The sequence below is a fragment of the Pezoporus wallicus genome, unplaced genomic scaffold (genome assembly GCF_028554395.1).
Source record: "Pezoporus wallicus isolate ANWC-B61680 ecotype Strahan unplaced genomic scaffold, APGP_CSIRO_Pwel_v1 contig_818, whole genome shotgun sequence".
Lineage (NCBI taxonomy): Eukaryota > Metazoa > Chordata > Aves > Psittaciformes > Psittacidae > Pezoporus > Pezoporus wallicus.
This window is the reverse complement of record NW_026636248.1, coordinates 2717965-2742387: the sequence shown is the minus strand read 5'-3', so window position 1 is coordinate 2742387 and position 24423 is coordinate 2717965. Positions and strand designations below refer to the sequence as shown.

General features: G+C 40.0%; 2 protein-coding genes across 14 annotated transcripts in view; one reads left to right on the top strand and one right to left on the bottom strand.

Annotated features, from left to right (window-relative positions):
- LYRM4 (LYR motif containing 4) overlaps positions 1 to 12173 on the bottom strand; it is a 92636-nt gene extending 80463 nt beyond the window's left edge. For all 5 annotated transcript variants that reach the window (XR_008970904.1, XM_057399313.1, XM_057399312.1 and 2 more), the window contains exon 1: positions 12048 to 12173. Coding sequence is in view for 4 of the 5 variants with exons in the window: in XM_057399313.1 (XP_057255296.1) it covers positions 12048 to 12133 (86 nt within the window). In the remaining variant the exon portion in view is untranslated. The remainder of the gene's footprint in view (positions 1 to 12047) is intronic.
- Positions 12174 to 12175: 2 nt separating this feature from the next.
- Positions 12176 to 24423, top strand: part of FARS2 (phenylalanyl-tRNA synthetase 2, mitochondrial) — a 245703-nt gene continuing 233455 nt past the window's right edge. For 8 of the 9 annotated variants that reach the window (XR_008970901.1, XM_057399311.1, XM_057399308.1 and 5 more), the window contains exons 1-2: positions 12176 to 12316; positions 18188 to 18274. The gene's annotated coding sequence lies outside the window, so the exon portion shown is untranslated. Of the gene's footprint in view, positions 12317 to 17615; positions 17638 to 18187; positions 18275 to 24423 lie in introns of those variants that run through there. The other variant, XM_057399305.1, reaches the window with a different exon arrangement.

The following is a 24423-nucleotide window of genomic DNA, read 5'->3' as shown; positions in this document are numbered from 1 at the left end:
ATTCCTCTGCCAACTATGAAGCCAAGAGCATCTACCAGCCAACATGTTTCTTTTGAGCTATGTATGGCCTTCACCTCTAAAACTGTAGTGCATACACACTACTCGCCAAAGTGTAGATCTCAGCATACAATGCTCACTTTAATCTGAGCAGACAATATATAATTTAATACCAGACAGAAAAATAAGATTAAATTTAAAATTTAAGCTATGCTGGCCCACTGGACAGAAGCCATTCAAACCACCTGCTGACAGATCTTGTGTGCACTGAAGCACTTTAACCACTATTACAGAAAGGAAGATCAGAAAAATTAAAGAAGAGAGAGATCAATTTTCTTTTTCTAAGAAGAGAAACATTGACAAAGTATTATCTTTCAACCTAGTCAAGCCCAAGTACATTAAATTCAGACGTTAAAAATGTAAAGGTGAAGATAAAGCTAAGATCAGTAATTTTTAGAGTTTTCCAGTCAGCCTCTTATGACTTTCATTTAAGGGCTTATACTATGAAAAGCAAAATACACTCATTCTGTTTCAGTAAAATATGTCTATATTTATTCTATTGAAGAAGAGTAAGTTCAGACTGGGACATTTATATAATCACAAAAGGTATTGTATATCAAGCTGAAAATATTATATGCCCCCCCCCCCCAAGTACTTAGCAGCTAATTAAAAGTCCCAAGAAACTATTCACTCATGAGTGATTGCGACAAAAAGTGACCAAAAGTGTCAAAAAGTGACAGACAAAAATACGACTTTTGTCCTTTATTTGCAAGTAAGAAAAAAATCCCATACAGCAAACACCAACTCCTTTCCGTCCCATAAGCACATGGCTGTGAGAAGTTCTTCTCAGGTACTCTAAATGCAGAGTCAACATGAGGCTTAAATCCCAGTGACCCAGATGGGTACTGGCTGAGGTTACCACATGAGATATTAGAAGAGGAAAAGAGATATGAAGGGTGCTCTATTTATGATAACAGTGTTTTCAGTATAACATATTATGACTAGGGCAAATTACCTTCCCTTTGACATGCAACATGACCTTCCATTCCCCAGGGTAGTGGCAAAGGTTTCCAGTCTCAGAATAAATTACTCATAGAAGTTGAAGAAGCACCAGGTCCCTAGCTAATGGTGGCAATAACTCGTACTGATGGAGAATTTCTCCTTCAAGGACTGCAACAAATTGTTAGGAAACAGAACCCCACAATCAAGCCTCAAAAGCCATATAGGTTAGTAAGTACTGCCACTAGCTCACAGAATGAGTAGTTCTGTCTCAGTATATTGGTATACTTATTTGCTCAACACTGCATCACTATAGCTGGTAGGATCATATTCATCCTATGTATTCATCCTCTGGAAACCTATTTAAAGATCTACACAAAAGATATTTATTCTTATTATATTGTATTTATTATTATTATTTTGTAAACAAAACACTTCAACATTTATTTACATCTTGTAAATGAGTCAGATCAGAGAAAAAGCATTACAAGACATCTAATTTACTTTGAACAGTGATAAAACTACTCAAATCAATAAATGTTTCCCCTTCAAAACCCATTTACATATGAAGACCATTAATTTGCTATTTTTTTGCTAATTTATTGGACTAAAAATACCACTGTGATATTTTAGATGAGTCGAAGACATATTCTGGAACTTCGTAGCAGGTTAATTTCAAGGCAATTTCACATCCAGAACATAATTCAAGCTATAAACCTCTAGGACACACTGCAGCTTGTACTATGTCTTATATACTTCATTTGAGCTGTGCTGACTTTAAAACATTTTCTTGAGAAGGAAGGAATCTGATGTTATTTAAGTAAATAAAAACATTGATTACAAGGAAAGGCATGTTTTGATGAATGACTGAATTGTTTCACAAAGGATTCCATTACTGATTAAATCCAAAACTTCACAAGACATGATGGCTTGCACCTACCTGTCACCTTCCACTCTCAGTTCCCCTGTTCTTAACTGTGATTAACAATGCAAATAAATATCAGCATCAGAACCCCCCCTCCCCTGTCTATTTAACTCTTTCACTCCTATGCTAACATAGTGTGCAGAAAAGTATTTAACATTCACTGAACATGTAACCATCAGCAGTGGCTATCCACAAGACAAACTGACTTTCTCCAACACCAAGGCTCTGAGGAAACCTGTATCCACATTTCTCCTGCTTATGCAAATGATGTTCAGATGTTTACATCTGCCTGCGACTGCAAATGAGCACTGTGACAACCTGTATATTTGTTGAAGAAATAAATAATTCCAGTAAATAAAGACTGCCATGCAAAACTACCACGTATCCTGTAAGTAAATGCTAGTTAGCAGAAATCACATGCTGTGCAAGAGAAAGACGGAGGCAACTCTGTAAAGATTGACCTCATGGGATACACCAAATTATTCTCATAGCCACTTAAGATCACAGGACCAAGTTCAATTACGTGACCTTCATGACGGATTAATCATTGCCAGTGTACCAGTACTGATTATAGTTTCAGGGGAAAATTGGCTTTTTTTTTCCAGAAAAAAACCCACATACTTTCTCTGGCAGCTGAAATAAGACAATCTTACTTTTATACAAGCTAATGATTTACAAACAGGCCTTTACTGGTTCCAGACTATGATATGCTAGACAAGCACGCTCAGAAGGACGGTCATGACCTGGCAATAAAGTTTGTGGAGAATGCAGCTGTCCCACAAGACATTTTGAATGGCATGCAGTAAATGATTATATCAAATTATAAATCAGCATTTCCTAAATTTAAGTTACACATCTTTTGATCTAAGTGCTATTGGACTCAAGGTGGGAGGAGGTGGAGAGGGGGAAGGCCCTGCAATACAACAGAGATTCATTTGTAATGAGACTTGTACTACACTATTAGTTGTTCAGTTGTGCATTGTGCCCTGAGAAAACCTTGTAATTTTATGTGGAGATTCGGTGAGGGAGAATAGAACAGAATGAAAAGTACAAAAAACATAAGGGAAAAGGCCATTTTCGATAACGCTGTTCCAACCAGAATATTGAATAAATGAATTGTGGCATCTTCATTCTTAAGAAAGAACTAAAATATCAGCAAGAATCACCAAGGGGATTCTTGGAACATCCTCTGTACTGAGTTCTGAGCAAAACAGTCACAGAACAGATGGCCCAAATATTCCCCATGCAAGAAAACAAGAAAGTTTTATTCTCATGGCCATTTTTCTTGGAAAAGCAGACAACCATGAACGATCTAGTACAATGTACTTTCTTTGTCAGCAAACACATGAACTATGGGAAGCGCTTTACCAAAGAGGTAGTTCAGAACGCACTGTTGCTATCTGTTGCAGCCGGAAGTGGTTCTCAGTATTGCCTGATTGACTGCAGTTTCTTCTTTTTGCAAAATTACTTTGATTTTTAATTTTTAAATCTGATTGTCTTCAGAATACTTGAAATACTAGCTGTGTCTATGCCTTGAATAAGTCTTGATGTTACAAGGTCAGCATCTTTTCATCATGGACAGCATACAGACGAATACAATGAGCACCTAAATGTTATCAAAGAATCACAGACTGGTTTGGGTTGGATGGGACCTTAAAGTTCATCTAGTTTCAAACCCCATGCCATGGGCAGGGACACCTTCCACTAGACCAGGTTATGTTAGTTAAAGCCACATTCAAAAGTAAGGAAAGGAGGAGGTGAACTAGGAAACAATTACTACATTATAAAGTGTTTTTCATTTACTAGAAATCACATGCATATGTCTGATTGAAATGAATCAGTGCTAGAGGCAGTTTTTTTTCTATTACTTTCATTAGCTCATAAACAAATTTTACTGGTAATTAAGTCTTACATAAAAAATGTCCCTGTTCTACTGTGCTATACATAGATGGAAAATGATGTCTTGGGTAATAACCACATGATACTTACTCAATTTGGGTGCCTTTACTAAAATAACAAAGTCCATTAATTGGACTTTTAAGGAAGCCCCCACTCATTTGCCTTCCAACTATAAAACTTCAATTTTTCCAGAACTCCTTATGCCAGATAGGACTCCAGAATTTCCTTCCAAGTTATTACTATTCAAAACTCTCCTCTGCCAAGAAAAGGAAGTCAAGAAAATTACATCAAAACCAGTGTGTAGTTACCCTTTATTGTTTAGAAAAGCAAAATTTTACAAGGGTAAAGTGAGTACATTTGGAAAATGACAATCACTGTTGTACCTTGAAATCCAAGAAAGTAACTCCTTATGATCAACAGAACTTTGACAGAATGATTTTCACGAAATGTTACTATCAAAAAAATCAAAACGTTTGTCAAAATGATTCCTATTTGGTTTAAAATTTCTTTTCAGATGGTATAATGGTTATGTTTTGACATTTCTGGAAAAGAGTGCTTTAGTTGCCTTTCCAAAATATTTTAAGTATAGAATACTGAAGTCAAATGGAAATACTTCTATACTGTCACTCCCAAAGTCTGACATTCCAAAATTATGTTCCTATGCCTCTAGACTTTCCCCAAAAGTGCATGCATTTCCATGTTTTACTACAATTCAGAGTGTAATCATCCTGATGCTTTTCACAGTTTCCATCCTAATCAACAGATGAACACTATCCAGAGTTCTTGTGCATTCAGATTTAACACTAATAACCCTATTCAAGCATGATTCTGATAGAATAGGCATAGGTGATTGGTGACAGCCAATAGGGCTTCACTGAGGGCAAACTGTGCCTTACAAGTTTGGTATTCTATTACAGGGTTAGTGTTGGTGGATAATGGAGGAGTGACTGACATCATCTACCTGGACTTGTGCAAAGTATTTGACATTGACCCACATGATATCCTTGTCTCTAAACTGAAGAGACATGGATTTGATAGATGGAACACTCAGTGGATAAGGAGTTGGCTGGATAGTTGCACTCAAAGAGTTGTGGTCAATAGCTTGATGTCCAAGGGGAGACCAGTGATGAGTGGCATCCCTCAAGTTGGTATTGGAACTGGCATTGCTCAACATCTTTGTCAGTGACATGGACACTGGGATCAAGTGCACCTTTAGCAAGCTTGCCAACAACACTTAGCTGTGTTGTGAGGTCAACACGCTGGAGGGAAGGGATGCCATCCAGAGGTACCTTGGTGGGCTGGAGGGGGGGGCCCATGCAAAACTCACAAAGTTCAACAAGGCCAAGTGCAAGATCATGCACCAGGCTTGGAGTAATCTCAAGCACAGCTACATGTTGACCAACGAACAGACTGAGAGCACCCATGAGAAAGATGTGGGGGGTCTTGGCTGATTAAAAGCTCAGCATAACCTGGCAGTACTGCAGACCAGAAAGCCAACCATATGCTGGGCTGCATCAAAAGGAGCATGGCCAGCAGGCTGAGGGAGGCGACTCTCCCTCTCTATTCTGCTCTCATCAGACCCCCACCTGAAGTACTGCATTCAGCTATGGGGCTCCCAACACAAACAGGACATGGAGCTGTTGGAGCAAGTCCAGAGGAGTGCCACAATGATAATGAGAGAGCTGGAGCACCTCTCCTATGAGGACAGGCAGAGAGACTTGGGATGGCTCTGCATGAAGAAGCAAAGTCTTCAGGAAGACCATCCAGCAGCCTTCCAGTACATAAAGGGGGGCCCATAAGAAAGTTGGACAGGAACTTTTTACAAAGAAATTTAGCGAATAGGACAAGGCTCTAAAATGAAAGAGGGAAGATTCAGATGAGATATAAGAGGCTCTTTACTGTGAGAGTGATGAGGCACTGGAACAGGCTGCCCAGAGAAGCTGTGGCTGCTCCATTCCTGGGCAGCCAGGTTGTACAGGGCTTTGAGCAACCTGGTCTACTGGAATGTGTCCCTGCCTGTGGCAGGAGAGTTGGGACTGGATATCTTTTAAGGTCTCTTCCAATCAAAGCCATTCTATAATTCTGTGCATAATAGCAAAATATCTGCACAGTATGTGGTCACCGAAATGGCCAAGACTTATCTCCCCAAAGAAAGAGGTATTAATAAGGCCGATCACAAAGCTGTGTGAATGCTTTACAACACCAATCTGCAAAGGTGCAGTACTTGTTTGCCCAATACTAGGGGTCATGCAGCTGCCAGACCAAAACATGCATCTACAATGGTGTAGAATGGAAACCACCCTGCACCCCAGGCTCAGGAACACCACAGCTGCTTGCAGCCCTGACTTTTACAGTTTTCAAGTAGATTACAGAGATAGCTATTTACTCATGTGGGAAATTAACTCAAAACCTCCTAAAGTTTATTATCGCTCAGAACACAGGCAACAATTACATAGAGAGAAGGAAAAATAAGTTACCTGCTTTCTTTGCACAGGCAAGGAAAAAAATGGATATCGTAAAGCTACAGTTAAGTCACCTTACTCTACAAATAAGTCAGAGAGCTGCGCTGGCCAGAACTGACATTTTCAGGGTTTTTTTCTGCGTTTCTTATCTCAGCGACGAACTAGCAGACAGAGCACAGTACTTTCCATAACATGGCATGCGTTTGTTTCCTCATGGTTTTGGATTATTATTTTTTTTTCTAATCACCATTTTGTCTTACTTTTCCTTCCTAGCACATAGAAACATATCAAAACCTGACACTGATCTTGTCAATCATAAACTTCGTTAAGAGAGCCAGTAAGAAAAAGGCTTATTCAGCTTGGATAACTATCACATGTAAAATTGTAACATGGTTGTTAAATCACCTAAGTGATATGCAAGTATTAAAGTGACTAAATAAGGTATGTAAGGAGGAAGAGAAAGAAACCCAGATTTGAAAAGGTGCTGTTTTTTGTCCCCTAAATTTTACTTAGTTACTTGGTGTGAATTATGTGGCATGTGACAATATACTGCACCGTCCCAGCTCCTCAGCTTAGCATAAGAAGTTGATCAGCACACTTACTATTTGATCAAGACTTAAATTTGGGTAGCAGTTAGTAAGAAGTCTCGAAATGGAAAACACTGACAGTAGTGGAACAGCAACAGAAACAATGAGAAATGGTACATTGCTAAACCAGACCCCTTGTCCAAAATAGTTGTTTATTTTTGTGTTTAATCAGTAGTAACTATCTTTGCGTAACAGCAGCTGGCATCTAACATAGTTCCTTTTTGCATTTTCCTGTTTCCAAAAAGCAGACTAAATCTTGCACACACAGCCATAACCAGCTGAAATATTTTCTTTAACACAGATCAGCTTATTTATGTGTATCAGTAGAGTTACCACATCTACACACAGGGAATCCATGCTAAATTTAATGACACTGACCACAAAAAAAAAAACCTTTTTCAGGCTTATGGGAGTAACAACTCATTGCCACAAAGGAAAAAATAAAAAAAATAAAAAAATCAAGCATTTTATTTGTTAGCATTGTTTATTACTGATTTCATGCAGCAGAAGACCTCAAACTGTAAAAGTGTAAGTTCTGTTAAAACTTCGTCTCATCAAACTTTTACATTAAATTCAGATACTAAGCTTAATGCCAAAACATCAGAATCACAAACGTTCCCCCCTCAAAACGAACAGCTTTAATGCTAAAGGACTGAACATGCCTTAAGAACTTGCTCTGCCCTGCATTGCAGAATCCCTGAATTTTAACTTCCCAAACTTTCTTTCAGAATGCAAAAGCAACATTTCTCACAAGCACCTTGAAATTTGTAAATTGAAGATTTTCTATACATAAAAGCTTTCACAGACTAAATCAAAATCTGTATGAAGTTAAACAAAGACAAGATCCTGCACCTCGGAGGGCATAAAAAAGGAGCCCAGCACAGGATAGGATCTGTGTGGCTGGGTAGCAGCCTCACCGAAAGAGACCGGGGGGCCTGATGGACAAGCAGCTGAAAACGAGTCAGCAGTGTGCCACTGCATCAATGAAGGCAAATAAGATCCTGGTCTGCACAGCAGGGCCATTACTAGCAGAGATGAGATCATTGCACTCAGCACTTCCTAGGTTGCAGCTGGATTGTTAAATTCTGGTCCACACAATTCAAGAGAGATGTGGACAGACTGGAGGTCTAAGGAAGGGCCACAAGAGTTAAGTCTTTTCTAACTGGAGGAGGCTTGGGGCTGGGAGGGAGGGGGGAGGAATCTCATGATGGCTTCCCAGTAATTAAAAGGCAGCCACAAAGAGTATGGAGGCTATCTCTTCACAAGGAACCACATAGCTAACACAAGGGGTAACAAGTACAAGTTACACTAGGAGAGGTTTCATCTGGGTATAAGAAAAACATCTTTCCCAAGGAGAGCAATCAGTCACTGGAACAACCTCCTCAGGGACATGGAGGCTATGATAGAGTCCTGATCACTGGAGGTTTTCAAGATGCAACTGGACAGGGTGCTAGATAATCTCAACCATCCTTTTCCCACAAAAGGCTGGACAAGATGATCTTCAGATGTCCCTTCTAACCTGGGCTGTTCTACAGCTCTATGTTCTATGACTCCCTAAAATCACATCAACAAATGTATTACTCAAAGCAGGAAAAGCAACTGGCACTGAAATAAAACAATTATTTACTTTGCTCAGGTTTGTTCTTAGGTTAGAGATTTGCAAAAAATCAGATTTACTAGTTTTAAAATCTTGAAGGACATGTCTCAGATGAAACTGCATGCATTCAATTAACTGGTTTCCAATGCAAAACCTGTTTTGACAGTTTTCCTTCCCTGATTCTTCTGTATTCTCAGTAGTTTTATTCAACTACTTTTCAAATATTGCACATTCTAATTGAAAAAAAAAAATCCATCAAAATGCAATTTGCAAAGACAAGACATAGAATCTTAGAATAGTTAGGGCTGGAAAGGACCTTCAGATCATCTAGTTCCAATCCCTATGTAGTCGATTTATATATATATATGATTTATAGTTTTATAAATAAAACCCACAACATTTGCCAGTTAATAGAGTACATAATGGATAACTGAAATAAATATAAAATAAATCAAGAAATACCTTTTAAAACCATACTATTTTCAGAAAAAAATCCAGAGAGATTTACCACATCTGATATTGCTCATAACTATAGAAAAATCAAAGAACTGGAGAGACCAACCAAAAGCATGTCATACAATGTTTCCCAGAACTTTCTAGCCAGTGTCAGTTTCTTTATAGGCCAAGACAGGCTGGGGACCTGACAATCATAGTAATGTTTTTTAACTAGAATCTCTGGAGCTTACCAAAGTCAACCTCCTACTTGAAGTAGGCCTACCCATAGGTCAGCCATGGTGCTGTTTGGTTAAACCTGTCATGAAGCGGTCAAAAATGGAGATATCAAAAAACTCTCCAGGTGACCTGCTGCAGTCCTGTGCTCTCTTTTAGAAAAAACCCTGTTTGACTACATTCCCATGTTGTGACCACCGGGCTTCAGTCATGTTAAGCAAACAAGACACTTGTAAATTCAGATTACCATCATTTGCAACCAGATGTTTTAACAGCTTTCACAAGTTTATAAATTCTTTTGTTTTCTGTAACAAAAAAACAAAACCCACAAAATAAAGCCATTATTTAAATAACAAATTTTATTCTACTTAGAAACTATCCCTTAAATTAATTTAGGTTAGACTGCAACCCAACACGTAAAACATCAGAGGATCTACTTTTTGTCAGCCAAGCAGAAGAAAACAGTACACTCTAAAAACCACCTTTGGACTCAACATCTTCCTTCTTTGCTTATTGCTTTTCCTCCAGTACTAATCACTCTTCCTTCCTCAGACAGTATGCATGGGTAATAGGGCAGAAGGGCAAACATGAAATTACTTACAGTCTACTAAATTCTCTCTCCCTGCTGTTAAAATCTGGCCCACACATCTGGGCCTCGAAACACTCCATAATGTTTACTGCAGGGCTTTGGAGATGTTCCTGTGTGTTTTTATTCTGAATGCTGTCAGTGGTACCCTCAGTTACTTTAAGAAATTAAATTTATTCTTCATAGTTACAGCTTTAAAAGTTCTTTTGGATGGTAAAAATAAATACTAGATACTACCAGATGATATATACATTGTATTTATTAGGAAAGTTGCAAAACAAAAATAACTGATTTTTCCATCACAACCTATATGTACACATTTAAGACAAAATGCACAGCAAGGAAATAAGGGTACAGCAACTATTTGATCATACTCCAGATCCACACTTATAAATCCATACTGCTTGCAATAATAAAACATCCTGAAATTCTTTAACTGAAATAATGAATCAATAAGATGAATCTTCAAAACCTTCTACTTTACTACAAATTGGCTCTTTACAAAAGCATTAGGCTTACTCCAGGGTATTACCATATCATATTAGAGCAGCCCTGAGGACATGCTTATCTTGGCACAGAAGCAGTTGGTGAACTGTCAATTTTAGCTATGGGTGTGGCATAAACACCAAGGCAGAACTGTTGTTGTGGTCCCAGCAGATCTCTACATAAAATAGCAGCTGACCGTTTCTTGCTAGGAACTGCTATTGCTTTTAGTGGACACAAACGTGTAATGTGTATACATGGCAAGACTTTATACAGTGGCTGATTTTACAATATTTAAGGACAGGCTCAAAAACTGAGATATCTCCATTAAGGAAAGGAAAAACTTTCACTATGATATGGTGTCAAACCCCCCCCAGATATCCAAGGTAAACACCTATCCTATTATTTCTATCCTTTAAAATTTGCTAGAATAAAAACACTAAAAGAAACAGAACAAAAAGTTTCATATTGTGTTAAACAGAAAACTCATTGATGCACCTCTTACTGTGTGATAGCCTTGCCTTTGAGCTGCATGCCAAAATTTTCATAGAGCCAAGGCCCCCGAGGTATATATTTTGGGGGGAGCCGGGAGGGGGACTGGGCTCTGGGTATGGTCTAGGTCCTGGGCAAAGGTGGAGGGTCCACATATGGTCTGTGAGGCTGGTGCCACCATTCTGAGGTAGTACTGGCTTGCTTCCTCCCACTGCTGTGGACTCAGCTTTCTCTCTGATCACTCCCCAACACAAACTCATTACTGTGGAGCAAACAGGAGCTACATTCAGCTGTCCACCAACTGCACGTTTCAGGCATCAAGCCATCCCCATTACATACAATCCTCTGTTCATTAGCCAGAATAACGGCAAAGATCAGGGGGATGTCTTGATAGTATGGGAACATGATGCACACATGTGCTGCTGCATTGAGTTACCAATGAAGGCTTATTAGCTAAGTTTCAGCCCCACAGCCTTTCTTCTCATGGCATTACCTCACACAAGGTCAGAGGAATACTTATGCCTTGAAGAGTGTATAGCTCACCATGGTTATGCAAGTTCAAAGGCTTCTGTATCCAATTCTTGCCAGGCTGGAGATGAATCACAGCAAAGGTAGCTCACATGTCTCTGCCTCTGGTCTAACTGAGCAGTCAAGCGAGCAAACTACCAGTGGGTAATGCAATTTTGCCAGTGCTGCTGGGGAGCATCCTCTGTGAACGCAGCAGATACCTAACGGAGACCAGGCCTATGCCTGTAGCACACAGGCACGCATACCCTTTGCCAAAAACAGGTCGTTCACCAACAGCCATGAAGGCAGCCAGTCACACAGTATGGCATCGTGTGTTGCAGGTCAAGTGAACCCTGCAACCTCATCGCACATAGCACATGGTGCCAGGGTTTGGCCAGGAACCCAGCCTCCTTCAGCATAACCAGGGCTGCAACCTGGCTCCGTTTCTGCCCTGACAGAAGGGCAGCATCCAGACCAGGAACGAAATTTTTAATCTAGGACAATCTCGGTCTTGTCGCTTCTTCCTACAACAGGGACAGTCCATAACCCGGTGTTTTTGAGGCAGCCCGGGGCCAGGCACAAGGACCAGGGTCTTACTGCTGCTCCCTGAGCCCCGGAGCAAGGCCCAGGCCCCGGCCCCGGCCCGGCCATGCTCCCGCCGCCGGGCTCGCTCTCGTTCCTGCCCCCAGGGCACAACCCTAGGGGGAGGTCACGACTCCCCTGCGCCCCCCAAAACCGAGCCCCTCATGCTCATCCCCAGGAGACGCCGGCATTCCCCGCCCAGTTACCCCCCACGCCTCCGCGGGGAGAAGCGGAACCGTCCCCGCCCGGGCCGCGAGCGCACCTGTAATTATAGCTGCTGAAGCGCTGGCTCTCCCGCAGTAGGGCCCGGTACAATCGCAGCACCTGGGCCCGGCTGGACGCTGCCATGTTGCCGACACCAGGTGGGTCCTCCAGCAGCGAGGCCCCTTTCCCCGCCCGTAGCGCCCGAGGCCGTGCCGGCCTCCAGAGCCGCCTACCGACACCCGCGCCGGCCTCTCTGCGCGCCTCCGCGGCGGGCAGGCAGGGGAGGGGGCAACCGCGGCGGCAGGAGCGGGAGCGCACTGCCTGGCGGTGAGTGGAGGAGCGGAGGGGAGCAGCGCCCGTGCCTCGGCCTGGGCCCAGCGACAGGCCTGGGGCGGGGCCGAGCCAAGCAAGGCCCCAGCTTCAGCGCCGCAGAGGAGGAGGAAGCTTCCCCGGCTGAGGCAGCTCTGGGGGACGGCGGGCGGTCTTTCTGCGCCTCGGGCTCGGGGCCAGTCTTGCCGGCTCAGTCCTGTCCGGCGCTGCCGGGACAGCGTGCCTTCAGGTCTGCTGCGGGGTTGTTGCTTAAACTCGGTTTACCCTGAAGCGCCGCCACTACTTCTCCGTGGGGGATCCTGTCGGGCTCTGTCGGTACTGCGAATGGCCCGAAGGCTGGTAGGGCAGGAGGGCCTAAGAGATAACGAAAGCGAAAGTAGCGTTCAAATAAACTAGCCGGTGATAGCAACCTAGTTGTGCACCCATATTCATTTTATTGGTGTGTTGCATGAGGAGGTGGCTGCTGGCGAGGTGGGGTTGATGTAGGGCCTGGAAACGAGCAACAGATGATAGGTGTTTGGAAATTGCATCAAGATCGCTGAGTTTGCAATGAATGTTCACCAGTGCTAGTGCACCAGGCTTGGTGTGCTGTAACTGTGTGTGCGGTGTGTTGCTCTCAGCATCCGAGTTTAAGCTGGATTCTATTCCTTAAGCTAACTTGACCTGTGTATACTGAAGGTACTGGTTAAGTTATGAGTATGTGAAGGTTGACAACCATTTCCTGTTCCTGGGCTTTTATTTTCAATATGAAATCTCCATTTATTTTTAAAGTTTGTGATTTTTCTTTCTATTTTTCCACAGCTCTGAGAAATGACCATATGGGCTTTACCAGTGCCCTCCCCTGAGTTTCCCTATTTGTGCAGGTGTTCAGAAGCTGGATAACTGTGTTGAGCTTCAGGTGAATTTCGCACACAGACCTATGTATCTTGAAACTGTCCTTGAAAAAGGAGGTACCCAGGCCAGAATCAGTGTACACAGTGCCTATGCATCATACAGGCCACAGAACAGCAGGCTACCTGAACCATTTAAAAACTAAGTTCTGCCTGTCTGTTTGCTAAGCCTTTCGCTTTTTTTTTCTTCTTTGCTGTGAGGCTGGTAGGCTCTTTTTCTACTTAAGCATTTCTTTTATTGGTTATACCAGAAGCATCTTGATCTTTTTGCTGCTGGAAACAGCATGTACCATGTACCTAGCATTGTCTTCTGCTGAAAGTTTTGCTACTGCAGGATAAACTTGATTTTGTAATTTATAGGTATATATAGGTTCTACATGGGGCCTATAAGGATGCTGGGGAGGGACTCTTCATAAGGGACTGTAGTGACAGGACAAGGGGTAGTGGGTTAAAACAAACAGGGGAAGTTTAGATTGGATATAAGGAGGAAATTCTTTCCTGTTAGGGTGGTGAGGCACTGGAATAGGTTGGCCAGGGAAGTTGTGAATGCTCCATCCCTGGCAGTGCTCAAGGCTAGGTTGGACGAAGCCTTGGGTGAGATGGTTTAATGTGAGGTGTCCCTGCCCATGGCAGGGTGGCTGGAACTAGATGATCCTTTCCAACCCTAACTATTCTATGATTCTGTGTGTCTGGCAAAAGTGATCAGTTGCTGCTACTAGTGGAGCTCATATGATTGTATATGTACTTTGAGTATTATTTGTGTTAGTTGTATATCTGATGCAATTTACAGTTGTAAATAGTTGTAAATATTCACTATGTAAATAGTATAGTCACATGTGGATTTATCTCAAATTCATCTTTATTGGTATGCTATGTTTTGGCACCCTTGTTAGGCTTCTGGAAGTGGAGATTTTCTGTACATGGCAAATTTCTTAGGTATTCTCTTTGTCAAAACCAAAATGGGAAATGTTAGAGGAAATGTATTTTGTAGAAAAATGTAAGCGACTGAGACACTGATAAGTACCAGGCTTTTGAGGCCTTCCCTTGTAAGTCACAAAGCAATGTGGTTTGGGCTAGCTTTTGGCATTCAGGAAACCCAAACAGAAAAATATAGGTCAAGCATACTCGTTAGTTGCCTGTGGGACCAGCCAAATTCTCATTGTAGCCCAAGCCATATTGCTGACACATGTTGCCATGCTAGAAGTGGAGTTTCTCTGAGGTGCTCATTTTCCCCATCTTTGCAGCTGTTGGTGGCTGGGTTGCTTAATATGTGTTAAAGCAGAACTCTTGCTGAGTTATGAAAAGCAGCAGAGGCAACCCTACCTGTTGTTTTGATTGTAGGCTTCAGACAGCTTAAAAGTCACGGGTCTGTCATGTACAGAGCAAAACTTAGCTTTGAGAGTTCAGCAAAGTTACATTAAATCACTGTGTAGATCAGCATGGCAGTTAGTCCATCTATAACAGCCTTCTTTATTATTGTGAGAAATGAAGTTTTGATGCTCCAGTCCTTGGCTCTAAAAGAGGATTGGGAAGAACGCAAACTGCATTAGGCAAATTTTGTTTACAAGAACACCATTGATTTAATATTTATAAAGTAATTATGAATTTTGAAATAGCTTCAGGTGCTAATCTTATTCCTGAATCTCTGTGACAATTTTTGCAGTTTTATACATTTTTTTTAAGATTTTTTTTTTTCCTCTCAAAGAAGCATGGAAACCTAAGTTTAGAATAGGCAATAAACACATGAAATGTACTACCAAATGCAAAGTAAACATACCCAAAGAAAAAAGTCTTTCCTCTTGTTTTGCTTCCCTGACCTAACCTTCATTACATTAAAACTCAAGGAGGCAAGAATAAGACTGGTGTGAAGGGGAACAGCTGTTACATTCTCCAATACATATTGGATGTTTTGTCATATGCTGCTGAATTGTTCCTTGTAGTACACTATTTCAGCTTTATGATGTGGCACTTAACACTAAGATAGCATGTGCTTTCCTAGTACACTGCTGTTCATGTTCATTATTTTTCTTTGGGGGTCAGGATGATAATTGATTGTTGTGATATTATCATCTCTTCTAACTATTGTTTTTTTAATTTGTGAAAGCATGCTAACTTTTCCCTTCTGCTGTGGTGTGGTTTCTCTGTCGTCTTTTCTGCTCTTAGGTATTGATGGACAGCGTTGTGCACAGTAGTGTAGAGTAGGACCTTTAAAATAAGGACTATAAATCAAGAAAACTTGTGGACTTCAGTTGGAAATGTAACAAACTATAATTTAACAATGTTCTATAGGGAGTAAGACTTCCATAGTATGAAAAGAGGAGGCCTTGAATAACTCTGCTTTAAAAAAAAAAAAAAAGTATTTATTTGATTGTCCTGTAGCAAAGAATATTTTTAAGCAGGAGGAGAAATTCATGTGTTTCAGATTCAGCTGTGCTCCTAAATTTCCAAAACAAACTCCTCTGTCAGTTGTTTTTTTTGTGAGTTACCCCATCTCTTTCCAATCTGAATTGCAGAATGTTATGTATTGTTTAAAGTTGGACTGTAGAAATAGTAATAATAGGGGATCAAACCCCCTAACCAGTAGTGGGTTTTCTGTTGTAATACAGAAATAGTAGGGGAATACCTGTTTTAGCACTGCTCCTGTATTTTTGCTGGTTCATGATCTGTCATGCTGCAGGCATTGAACTGAGCGAAACACTGAATTCTGTTTTCCTGTTGTCCTCGGTTCTGATCTTCTAATTTCCTGTAGCCATGTGGAATACCAGAGGACTTCATGGCCATCATGCTGCCTGCTACATATGTATCATGTTAAGCAGCTGGACAGTTCAGCAGTGATGGATAACTTCTGGATCAGTGCCACACGATGTTGTTATATAACATAGTGATTGTGAGAGATGTTGATAATGGGCATATTTCAAAGTGGACTCCAAAATGCCTGAAATAAAAATGCTATAAGACCCCAAAATTGAAAGGATAATTTTGTGTTACAGCAATAGGCAGAAGAGAGAGAAGTAATAGGGGATTAAAGTTACAAATAACACTTAAAAGTTTGGTGTGTAATAGTCACATTAAATGTGAATGGTGCTTCTAACCTTAATGCTGTTGAAATTCAAGGTATTTTCAAGACAAGAATTCAACAAGAAATGAATGTATTTTTGCTATGTTATTGTTACACTAAAATCTTACTAAGAAACCTAATCATGAGAGTGGGATGGACAGGGTTAATCAAGTGTTCCTGTCCATGACCTCATTAATTCAGAAAGGCTTTTTTTGCTGCACTTACTACTAAATTTTATCTAATTTAGTCTTAAATAAATTCCTCTTTTGTGTGGAAAAAAGTATTTTACTGTATATTGTTTCTTGCTGTTGTATTCTGATGCTCAGCCTATGCCACCCTCTTTCCTAAGTTCATCCTGCTCATTTATTTAAGCCCCTGAGAGTCACTTTGTGTAATTCCTCTGTCTCCTCTGTGATTTGTGCTATGATATTTCTCAATAGCTGCCATCCAACTAGCCTTATTTAGTTATTTTGATTTTTTTTTTTGCTTCGTTTTTTAATAGATGTTGAAATTTTTAGCTTAAAAAGTAAACATAGCTGTAAAACGTGGAGTGATACTGTGTTTAAGAGCAACTAAGAATCTCTTTGTAGCCACTCCTGTATCTTCGTTGCTGACGTGTTTTCCCATTTGCCAGGTTGGTTGCAAATGGTACCGCCAACCTTTCTAGTTCGAGGATGATTGCATCCAAGATGTCTTGCTAGAGCAAAGTTCTTTCTTCTCTTGAATGTACCTTTTTATCATGTGTGAATGTACATGTATAAAAGCATGCACACAGTAATTTTGTAGTGGTAAAGGTCATGCTGTTCACTCCATATTCTCCATGCTGCAGCATTGGGGATTCATGCATAGCTAACACAGTGCTGTGGGTTCTTTTTCAGGTTACCCAGTCCCATATCCCAGGTTTGAGAAATCAGAGGCAGCCTGCTGTTTGGGTGCATTTCAGTTCCTCTCCTGTTCCCTGCATTATGGACATGGGCCCTCATGTCAAACAATACTAGGGGCTAGCTCCACTCAAGTCATGGGTTATTGCTTACATCCTTCCCTGAAAATCCACTTCACTAAGCAATTTTTTATAGATTCTTGTTGTGTAATTGTCTTCTGGAAGCAATTCCTAGGACAAGGTACCAATGGAAGTAGGACATTGGTATAATGTAGAGTGGAGCTGATGTAAGTAAACGTTATCTGAGGTGAAATAAAAGTGGAAGGCACTTTGTATAAGATGCTGACAAGGACTTATTGGGGAAGGTTGTGACTTCTGAGCATGAGATGTGTGGAAAACACTAATATTTAATTTTTTTTTTTTTAAAGGAAAGGTTAAGCAAAACTGTGATTTACAATGGATGTGTAAAACAGCAAGGATTAAGTGGATTGTAAGTTTAGTTTTCTGAATGTGTGATGAGTGGAGGGGGAATGTGATTTTTCCACTTGTAATGCATTTTCATTTTTTAGATTGCTGTGCATCCATGTGATACTTGGTTCTAGTAGCTTGGACTTTGGTCCAGAAAAAAAATCCAACAATTTAAATATGAAGCTGAAGCAAAGAAATCTGAAGAGAGTATTTCTGGAGAGGAAGGGAAACTATGGGGCAATGTTTCATTTAAATGAGGAAAACAACATACCCATACTAGCGAATAGTAGAAATGGAAGAGTTTAACGTAACTTAATTTTGCATGATCCTTGACATGTTTGAGCTTTCATCTTGTATCACTATCAGTTTTATGTATCCAGAGCTCTGGCCAGCATTCACAATAATGCATTAGGGACGTATTACTAAATATATCATGATTCTGGTGCATTCGTAAGATCAGATGAATTGTCAGTATTTCCTTACGTGCCTTCACACTTCTAGACAGAACTTTCTTTCTATTTTTGTTTAAGTTTTTTATATCTGGAGTGACTGTGCCAAAATCTGTCTTTCAGCCAGTCCCTGAAGAGAAGAAACAAAGCAGTGACTAAAGCTAATGGGCAAAAGAAGCTGAGCTGAGGGAAGATTACCTCTGCTTGTGGGTAAGTAATTATAAATAAATGTGGTTTTCTAAATCTTTGACACCAGCAATGTCAGGTAGCCTTTCAGCTAGTAACACATTTTCAGTCTTTCTCCATTTTAATTAATCGTAGAATCATAGGATAGAATCATAGAATCGTTAGGGTTGGAAAGGACCTGAAGATCATCTAGTTCCAACCCCCCTGCCATGGGCAGGGACACCTTGCGCTAAATCATATCACCCAAGGCCTCGTCCAGCCTGGTCTTGAACACTGCCAGGGATGGAGCATTCACAACATCCCTGGGCAACCTATTCCAGTGCCTCACCACCCTAACAGGAAAGAATTTCCCTTATATCCAACCTAAACTTCCCCTGTTTAAGTTTGAACCTGTTACCCCTTGTCCTGTCACTACAGTCTCTAATGAAGAGTCCCTCCCCAGCATCCCTATAGGCCCCCTTCAGATACTGGAAGGCTGCTATGAGGTCTCCACGCAGCCTTCTCTTCTCCAGGCTGAACAGCCCCAACTTCCTCAGCCTGTCTTCATACAGGAGGTGCTCCAGTCCCCTGATCCTCCTTGTGGCCCTCCTCTGGACTTGTTCCAGCAGTTCCATGTCCTTTTGATGTTGAGGGCACCAGAACTGCACCCAAGACTCCAGGTGAGGTCTCACAAGAGCAGAGTAGAGGGGCAGGATCACCTCCTTCAACCTGCTGGTCACGCTCCTTTTGATGCAGCCCAGGATGCGGTTGGCTTTCTGGGCTGCCAGCGCACACTGCCAGCTCATGTTCAATAATAAAACCAAATCTTCCTTCATCTTCACCAATTTTGAGACAGGTATACTATGTATGCTCGCTATATAACTTTGCTTTCCATATAGAATTCATGCATTTCCTTACTCCTAATACAAAGAAAATAATGAGACCTGAGATATAAAGATAGGTAGATAATACTAGGTAGTTAGGTAGAAGTCTTCTGAAGTGCAAATTCAGAAGGACAAATTCTATTATCTTTAAACAGGGGAAGTTTAGATTGGATATAAGGAATAAGTTCTTTAAGGGTAGTGAGGCACTGGAATGGGGTACCTGAGGAAGTTGTGAATGCTCCATCTCTGGCGGTGTTCAAGGCCAGGTTGGACAGAGGTGACATGGTTTAGTGGGAGGTGTCCCTGCCCATGGCAGGGGGGTTGGAACTAGATGATCTTAAGGTCCTTTCCAACCCTAACTATTCTGTGATTCTATACTGATATATATATATTTTTTAATATAATCCCTTTGAAATCTGTCCCAACTACCTAAACAATAAATTGCTGTTCAGTGTAAAAACAGGTGGCAGAATTAGGTCCTCCTTACTTTACAGACTACTTATAACTGATGCAAGGTAGAATCCAGGATAGGATGCTCTGATGAATGGACAGTGAGCTCTTGGGAGAGGCAATAGGTACAGCCTTACAGATCCATCTGTTAACCTTTCAGTCTGTCAAGTTCCTGACCTCATAGCAGAATAAGCTAAAGGTAATGTCTCTTCATGAAGTTTTGTATCTTATCTCAAATGGGGGTTGAGGATGGATTTAGGTGGGGATACAGACCTATGAAGTTGAACTGCCACTTCACCTATAGGAATAGATTTAACATCCTGCAGAAAAGCAGGAAAGTGAAATGAGGGAAGAAACAGTTTGAAGTACTGTTCTGGGAAAATAAACGAGAGTTCATCTGTTTGGAGTGCTGAATTAAGTATCTCCTTGTTCTAAAATTTCTGTGATTAGCTTTTTCAGGTATGCTTTGTAGCCTAGGATCAGTTTTGCTTTTTTTGTGTTCTGTTTTGGGGGATTTTTTTTTTTTTTTTTTTACCCATGCACTATACATGTTTTATTTCCTTCAATTTTTTTTTCTGCAGGTGATTTTAATAATTGAATAATTTTTGCCTTTTTTTGGAAATGATTCTTGATGAAGTATGTGTGCTGCATCTAAAATGGAGAAAAACAGATGAACAGAGCAGATTATCAGGGTCCTCATGGAGATTTCGTGGTGCTTCTAAATTTTTTTAGCATGATTTCAAGATTGATTTGACTTTCAACACAGTGTTCAAGATCTTCATTGACAGTGTTCTTACTTCTGAGAGTATTAGCATAATCTTTTCATTGTCTTGTTTATTTTGGCTGTGAACATAGCTTTTTTAATTTATTTTTTTAGCTTTGATTTTATTATACTTATTACTTTCAGGGTGAAAAATTGCATTGGAGAGATAATAGTCTAAAATAAACAAATATGGTATTGTACATGTAAAATTATGAAATACTGAAGAGGTAATTAAATATCAGATCTGTGTAGGGTTGTTGAAGTTAGAAAAGCTACTTGCTTTTTATGTTGGCACACTAGCTTTGTGAACTTTCATGGAAGAAAGTTGTTCTAAACAGATAGAGATGTTACTTGATAAAGGTAAACAGAAGAAAGATGGTAGGAGTTTCAGTCTTTTTCTGACACCTCTCTCTTTCTTTTTTGGCTTTCTTTTTTGCCCCCTCCCTTCCTGCACAGGCTGTGGTTCTTATTCTCTACCCCTCCACTCCCAATATATGTCAAGACGATGATGCCATTTTTTTCAGTTTTCTTGTGGTAGGTTATATTCTTAATGTAATATTCGTTCTACAGACAATAAACTATGCTGGATAGGTAAAGACTTGAACTAAGTATGTGGGAAAACCATGCTTATACTAGTTTCTTTTACTGGGTTCCCAGTGCTGTTTTCTTACATAACTTTTTTATAAACACTGTTTCAGAGGTATTGCAGGTTCTACCAAATCCTATTTCCTCACCTGATACTAGGAGTTCATTTGATCCCAGTGTCCCTTACTGCTGTCATTCCAGACCTTGAGTGACAGAGTCTGCTGGGCCTGTTGTGGAACTTTCAGCGTGTTGCAAAGTGCAATTCTACAAATTATTTTAAAGAGAAAAAAAAAGGCAACGATTATGTCTTTGATTCTTTTAGTATATAATTAACATGGCATTAACTGAAGTTTTTGTCATATGTGGCCTTGAGCTATAACACCTTATTCGTCGTTAATAATAAAGATTTGATTCTTCATGTTATCGTCTTTTTTTTTTTTCCTAACTTGTATAGCTTCTTCCAGCCTGTCAATGTGCGTATCTTGGCTCAAAATGAAAGATGAGGGGATGTTGCCTTTGTTGTCTAAAGGCTGGATGGAGAAATACTTCTGTGTTCCATAGTTTGAAACGTGTGTATCCTGAGCTCTGTTAAAGCTTTCTTTCACTGAGGCTTGCTCTGAGGGAAGTGTGGCTTTAAAGTATATGTCTTTCTCAAGGCCTTTCAGACAAAGGTTTTCTTCTGTTCTTTGTTCCGTACTTTATCTGGGGTAAGTATATTAGCATTAACAAGCCTTATAGGAGATGTTACCTGGTAACATTAAACAAAAAAGCATGAAGATGCTTGGGAGCCTGTTATCCTACAAGCCATGGACCAAAATATATTGTATTATCTAGCATTAATGATGAAGAAAGAAGTTAGTGAAAATAGTCTTGTTCTTTTCACTCTAACACTCTCAAACTTTTTTATCATGTGATAGTAGGACTTGACAGAGACACAATTTAAACCTGTATTTTAAATTCATAATCTCCTTGCTTTGCTTGCTACAGAATATCTTGGAACTAGCTCTTTTTTAACAAGCTGTAGATGTCAGCACCTCTTGAACACTGTAAAGCTTGAGGTGTTCAGACGTATGCCATAAACTAACACAAAACATGCACAGTTGTATCAGGAAGTTAGAACAGGATAAAGAAAATCCATTACAAAATCTGACTTGTATTTATCTGAATAGGCAGAACTTTAAATTGAGAGATTTTATTGTAAAAATTCTCATTAATATTTCTCAGGAGCATTGTCTATAATTCAGTATTACTTGTTGCAGTTGAAGTATTTTTAAGGAAAAAGACTGCTTTCTTACCCTTAGGCTTTAAACATAATGCATTTCTTTAGTTACAGAAAATGATTCATAATATAAGTAGAATATTTGCAAATAAGGTTTCTATCTTGGTTAGACATGTAAGTTCATAACTATAGAATATGGAAAGTAAAATTTTCAAGCTTACTAATGGAGGTTGGCAAGACAGTTAATTCTTTTGAGTCTTCTTAAGTACACTTGCTCTTAAAAGAGCAAAGTAAGTCTTTAATCTTGAAGCCCAGCAGCGTGTTGGAAGATGGATGAGGCAGCATACAGGCTTGATAAAGTCATGTGGAATTAGGAAGAAATGCAGGTAATTTTAGTACTGGAATTAAGGAAATAACACCAAAGTACTTACAAAATAAATATGTATATATATAAATGTTTGCTAAAAAGACCAGGGTAAAGAAAATCAAACTGCACATGTTTAGCAGGGAAATTTTACTTCAGTTTTGTTTTACCTCCTGAACTTTGTGTTACTGTGAGACCAACTGTATTGAGACAGACACTGTGATTGTGTGAGACCTGCTGGCAGAGCTGTCTGTATTGTTTGCAGATCCTGCTGTTCATGTGCATCGGGCACTTTGTGTAGGTTAAATTGGTTGGAATGAACTGTGTCATTTAGAAACTCATGTAGTGGGTTGTATCTTTTCTTTTTACAGCGTGCCAGTCAATACTGCAGCCTGTGTAGGCAAACTGCTTTTCCCTATACTTTTTATTTTGCCCTGTTTTATTTGTATTTGTAATCCATGTGATTTGGCATCAAATGTAAATGATGATAAAGAGTTTCTAAACAGATTCTGTTTGCTTTAAAATAATATATATTTGAAATTCTAACCTTAGACTTTGGGTTAATAGCTCTTGAGAGATGAAGGGCTCTTCTGCTTCTAAACCCCATTAACAGTAAGGGAACACAACAGCCTAAATCACTAGCACATAAATGGAAGAATAAAAAAATCTGGTCATGAATTCCTATTTTACTCAGTCAACAGAAAAGAGCTTCAGTGACTGGGAATCGTACCAAATCAATAAAAGTTTTTGCATTACGTAACAAGATTGTTGGGGTAAATCGAGTTTACTTCCTAACACAACTTGTAGGTTCCATTTACATGTTTCAGAGATAATAGGCCCTTACTAGAAGAGTGAGCCAACAGCAATGTTTTAAAGTGGAAGAAAACTGGGTTTTGTTTGTTTGTTTTTTTTTCCTCAAGAGTGGTATTATGGCCTGGGTAATCCATAGGATTCCTATTGTAGGAATCAGTTTTTACTTATTGTATCTTAAACTAGAATGGTGCTCATTTTCCTGCAGCTATATCTGTACTCAGTGAAGAGCAGAGTATGGAACCATTTCTTACATGTCTGGACCCAGTCAAATAAAGCCTGCTAGCATCATTTTTAATTTGATACCTAAAAGTGGCTCTGTAGAAGTCTTCTCTGACAAAGCAAAGCAGAAGGAAGATGTTAGGAATTTCAGTCATCATTTTCTGACACCTCTCACTTTAGTCTTGGACAGGGGTTGAGTGAGAAGGGCAAAGCAGACTGGAAGATCATTTCATATTCAAATTCTGGATTTCAGGGCTCCATGAGGGATGTTTTTGTACTGCATGGGAATAAAATCCTGCTGCTCCGACTGCCTGATCACAGTGTTCCCAGTGGTATGGCACAGCTGTCCAGGGCTTCTGAGTAGCTACAGCAAAGGAGACCTGGTGTGGTAATAAAAGTTGTAGTACAGATATTCCCTTTCCATCATTTTTTAATGTGGTTCTCTAACATGAAATAGAAGGAGGTGCTAAAAGTAGACCTCTTTGGTTATACCTACAAAACATTTTGAACTTGGATATGATGTGTTTGATCAAAGAAAATGCTTTTCCAACATGAAATGCTTGAAATCAGTCTCGAAGGAGCAATGATGTAAGGTGGCCAACTAGGCGGCATTGCATGCACAAGTTTAATTGAAACTATGTCTAAACACCATTTTTCATGTAAACTTCTGTCCCTGGATAGAGGAGATGTGAAGTTTTAGGCATAGAACCTATTTCTTCAGTCAAATGCCAACAACTTAAGTTTTCAGTCTTGATTCTTGAACAGAAAAGATTATTTTTGGTTTGCTATGCAATGCTAATTGGATCTGAGACATTATATAATGGCTAATAGCAGCAATGCATATTTTGGATTCCCAAATAAAGACATTACAGCAACTCATGTCCAGCTCTGCTTTAA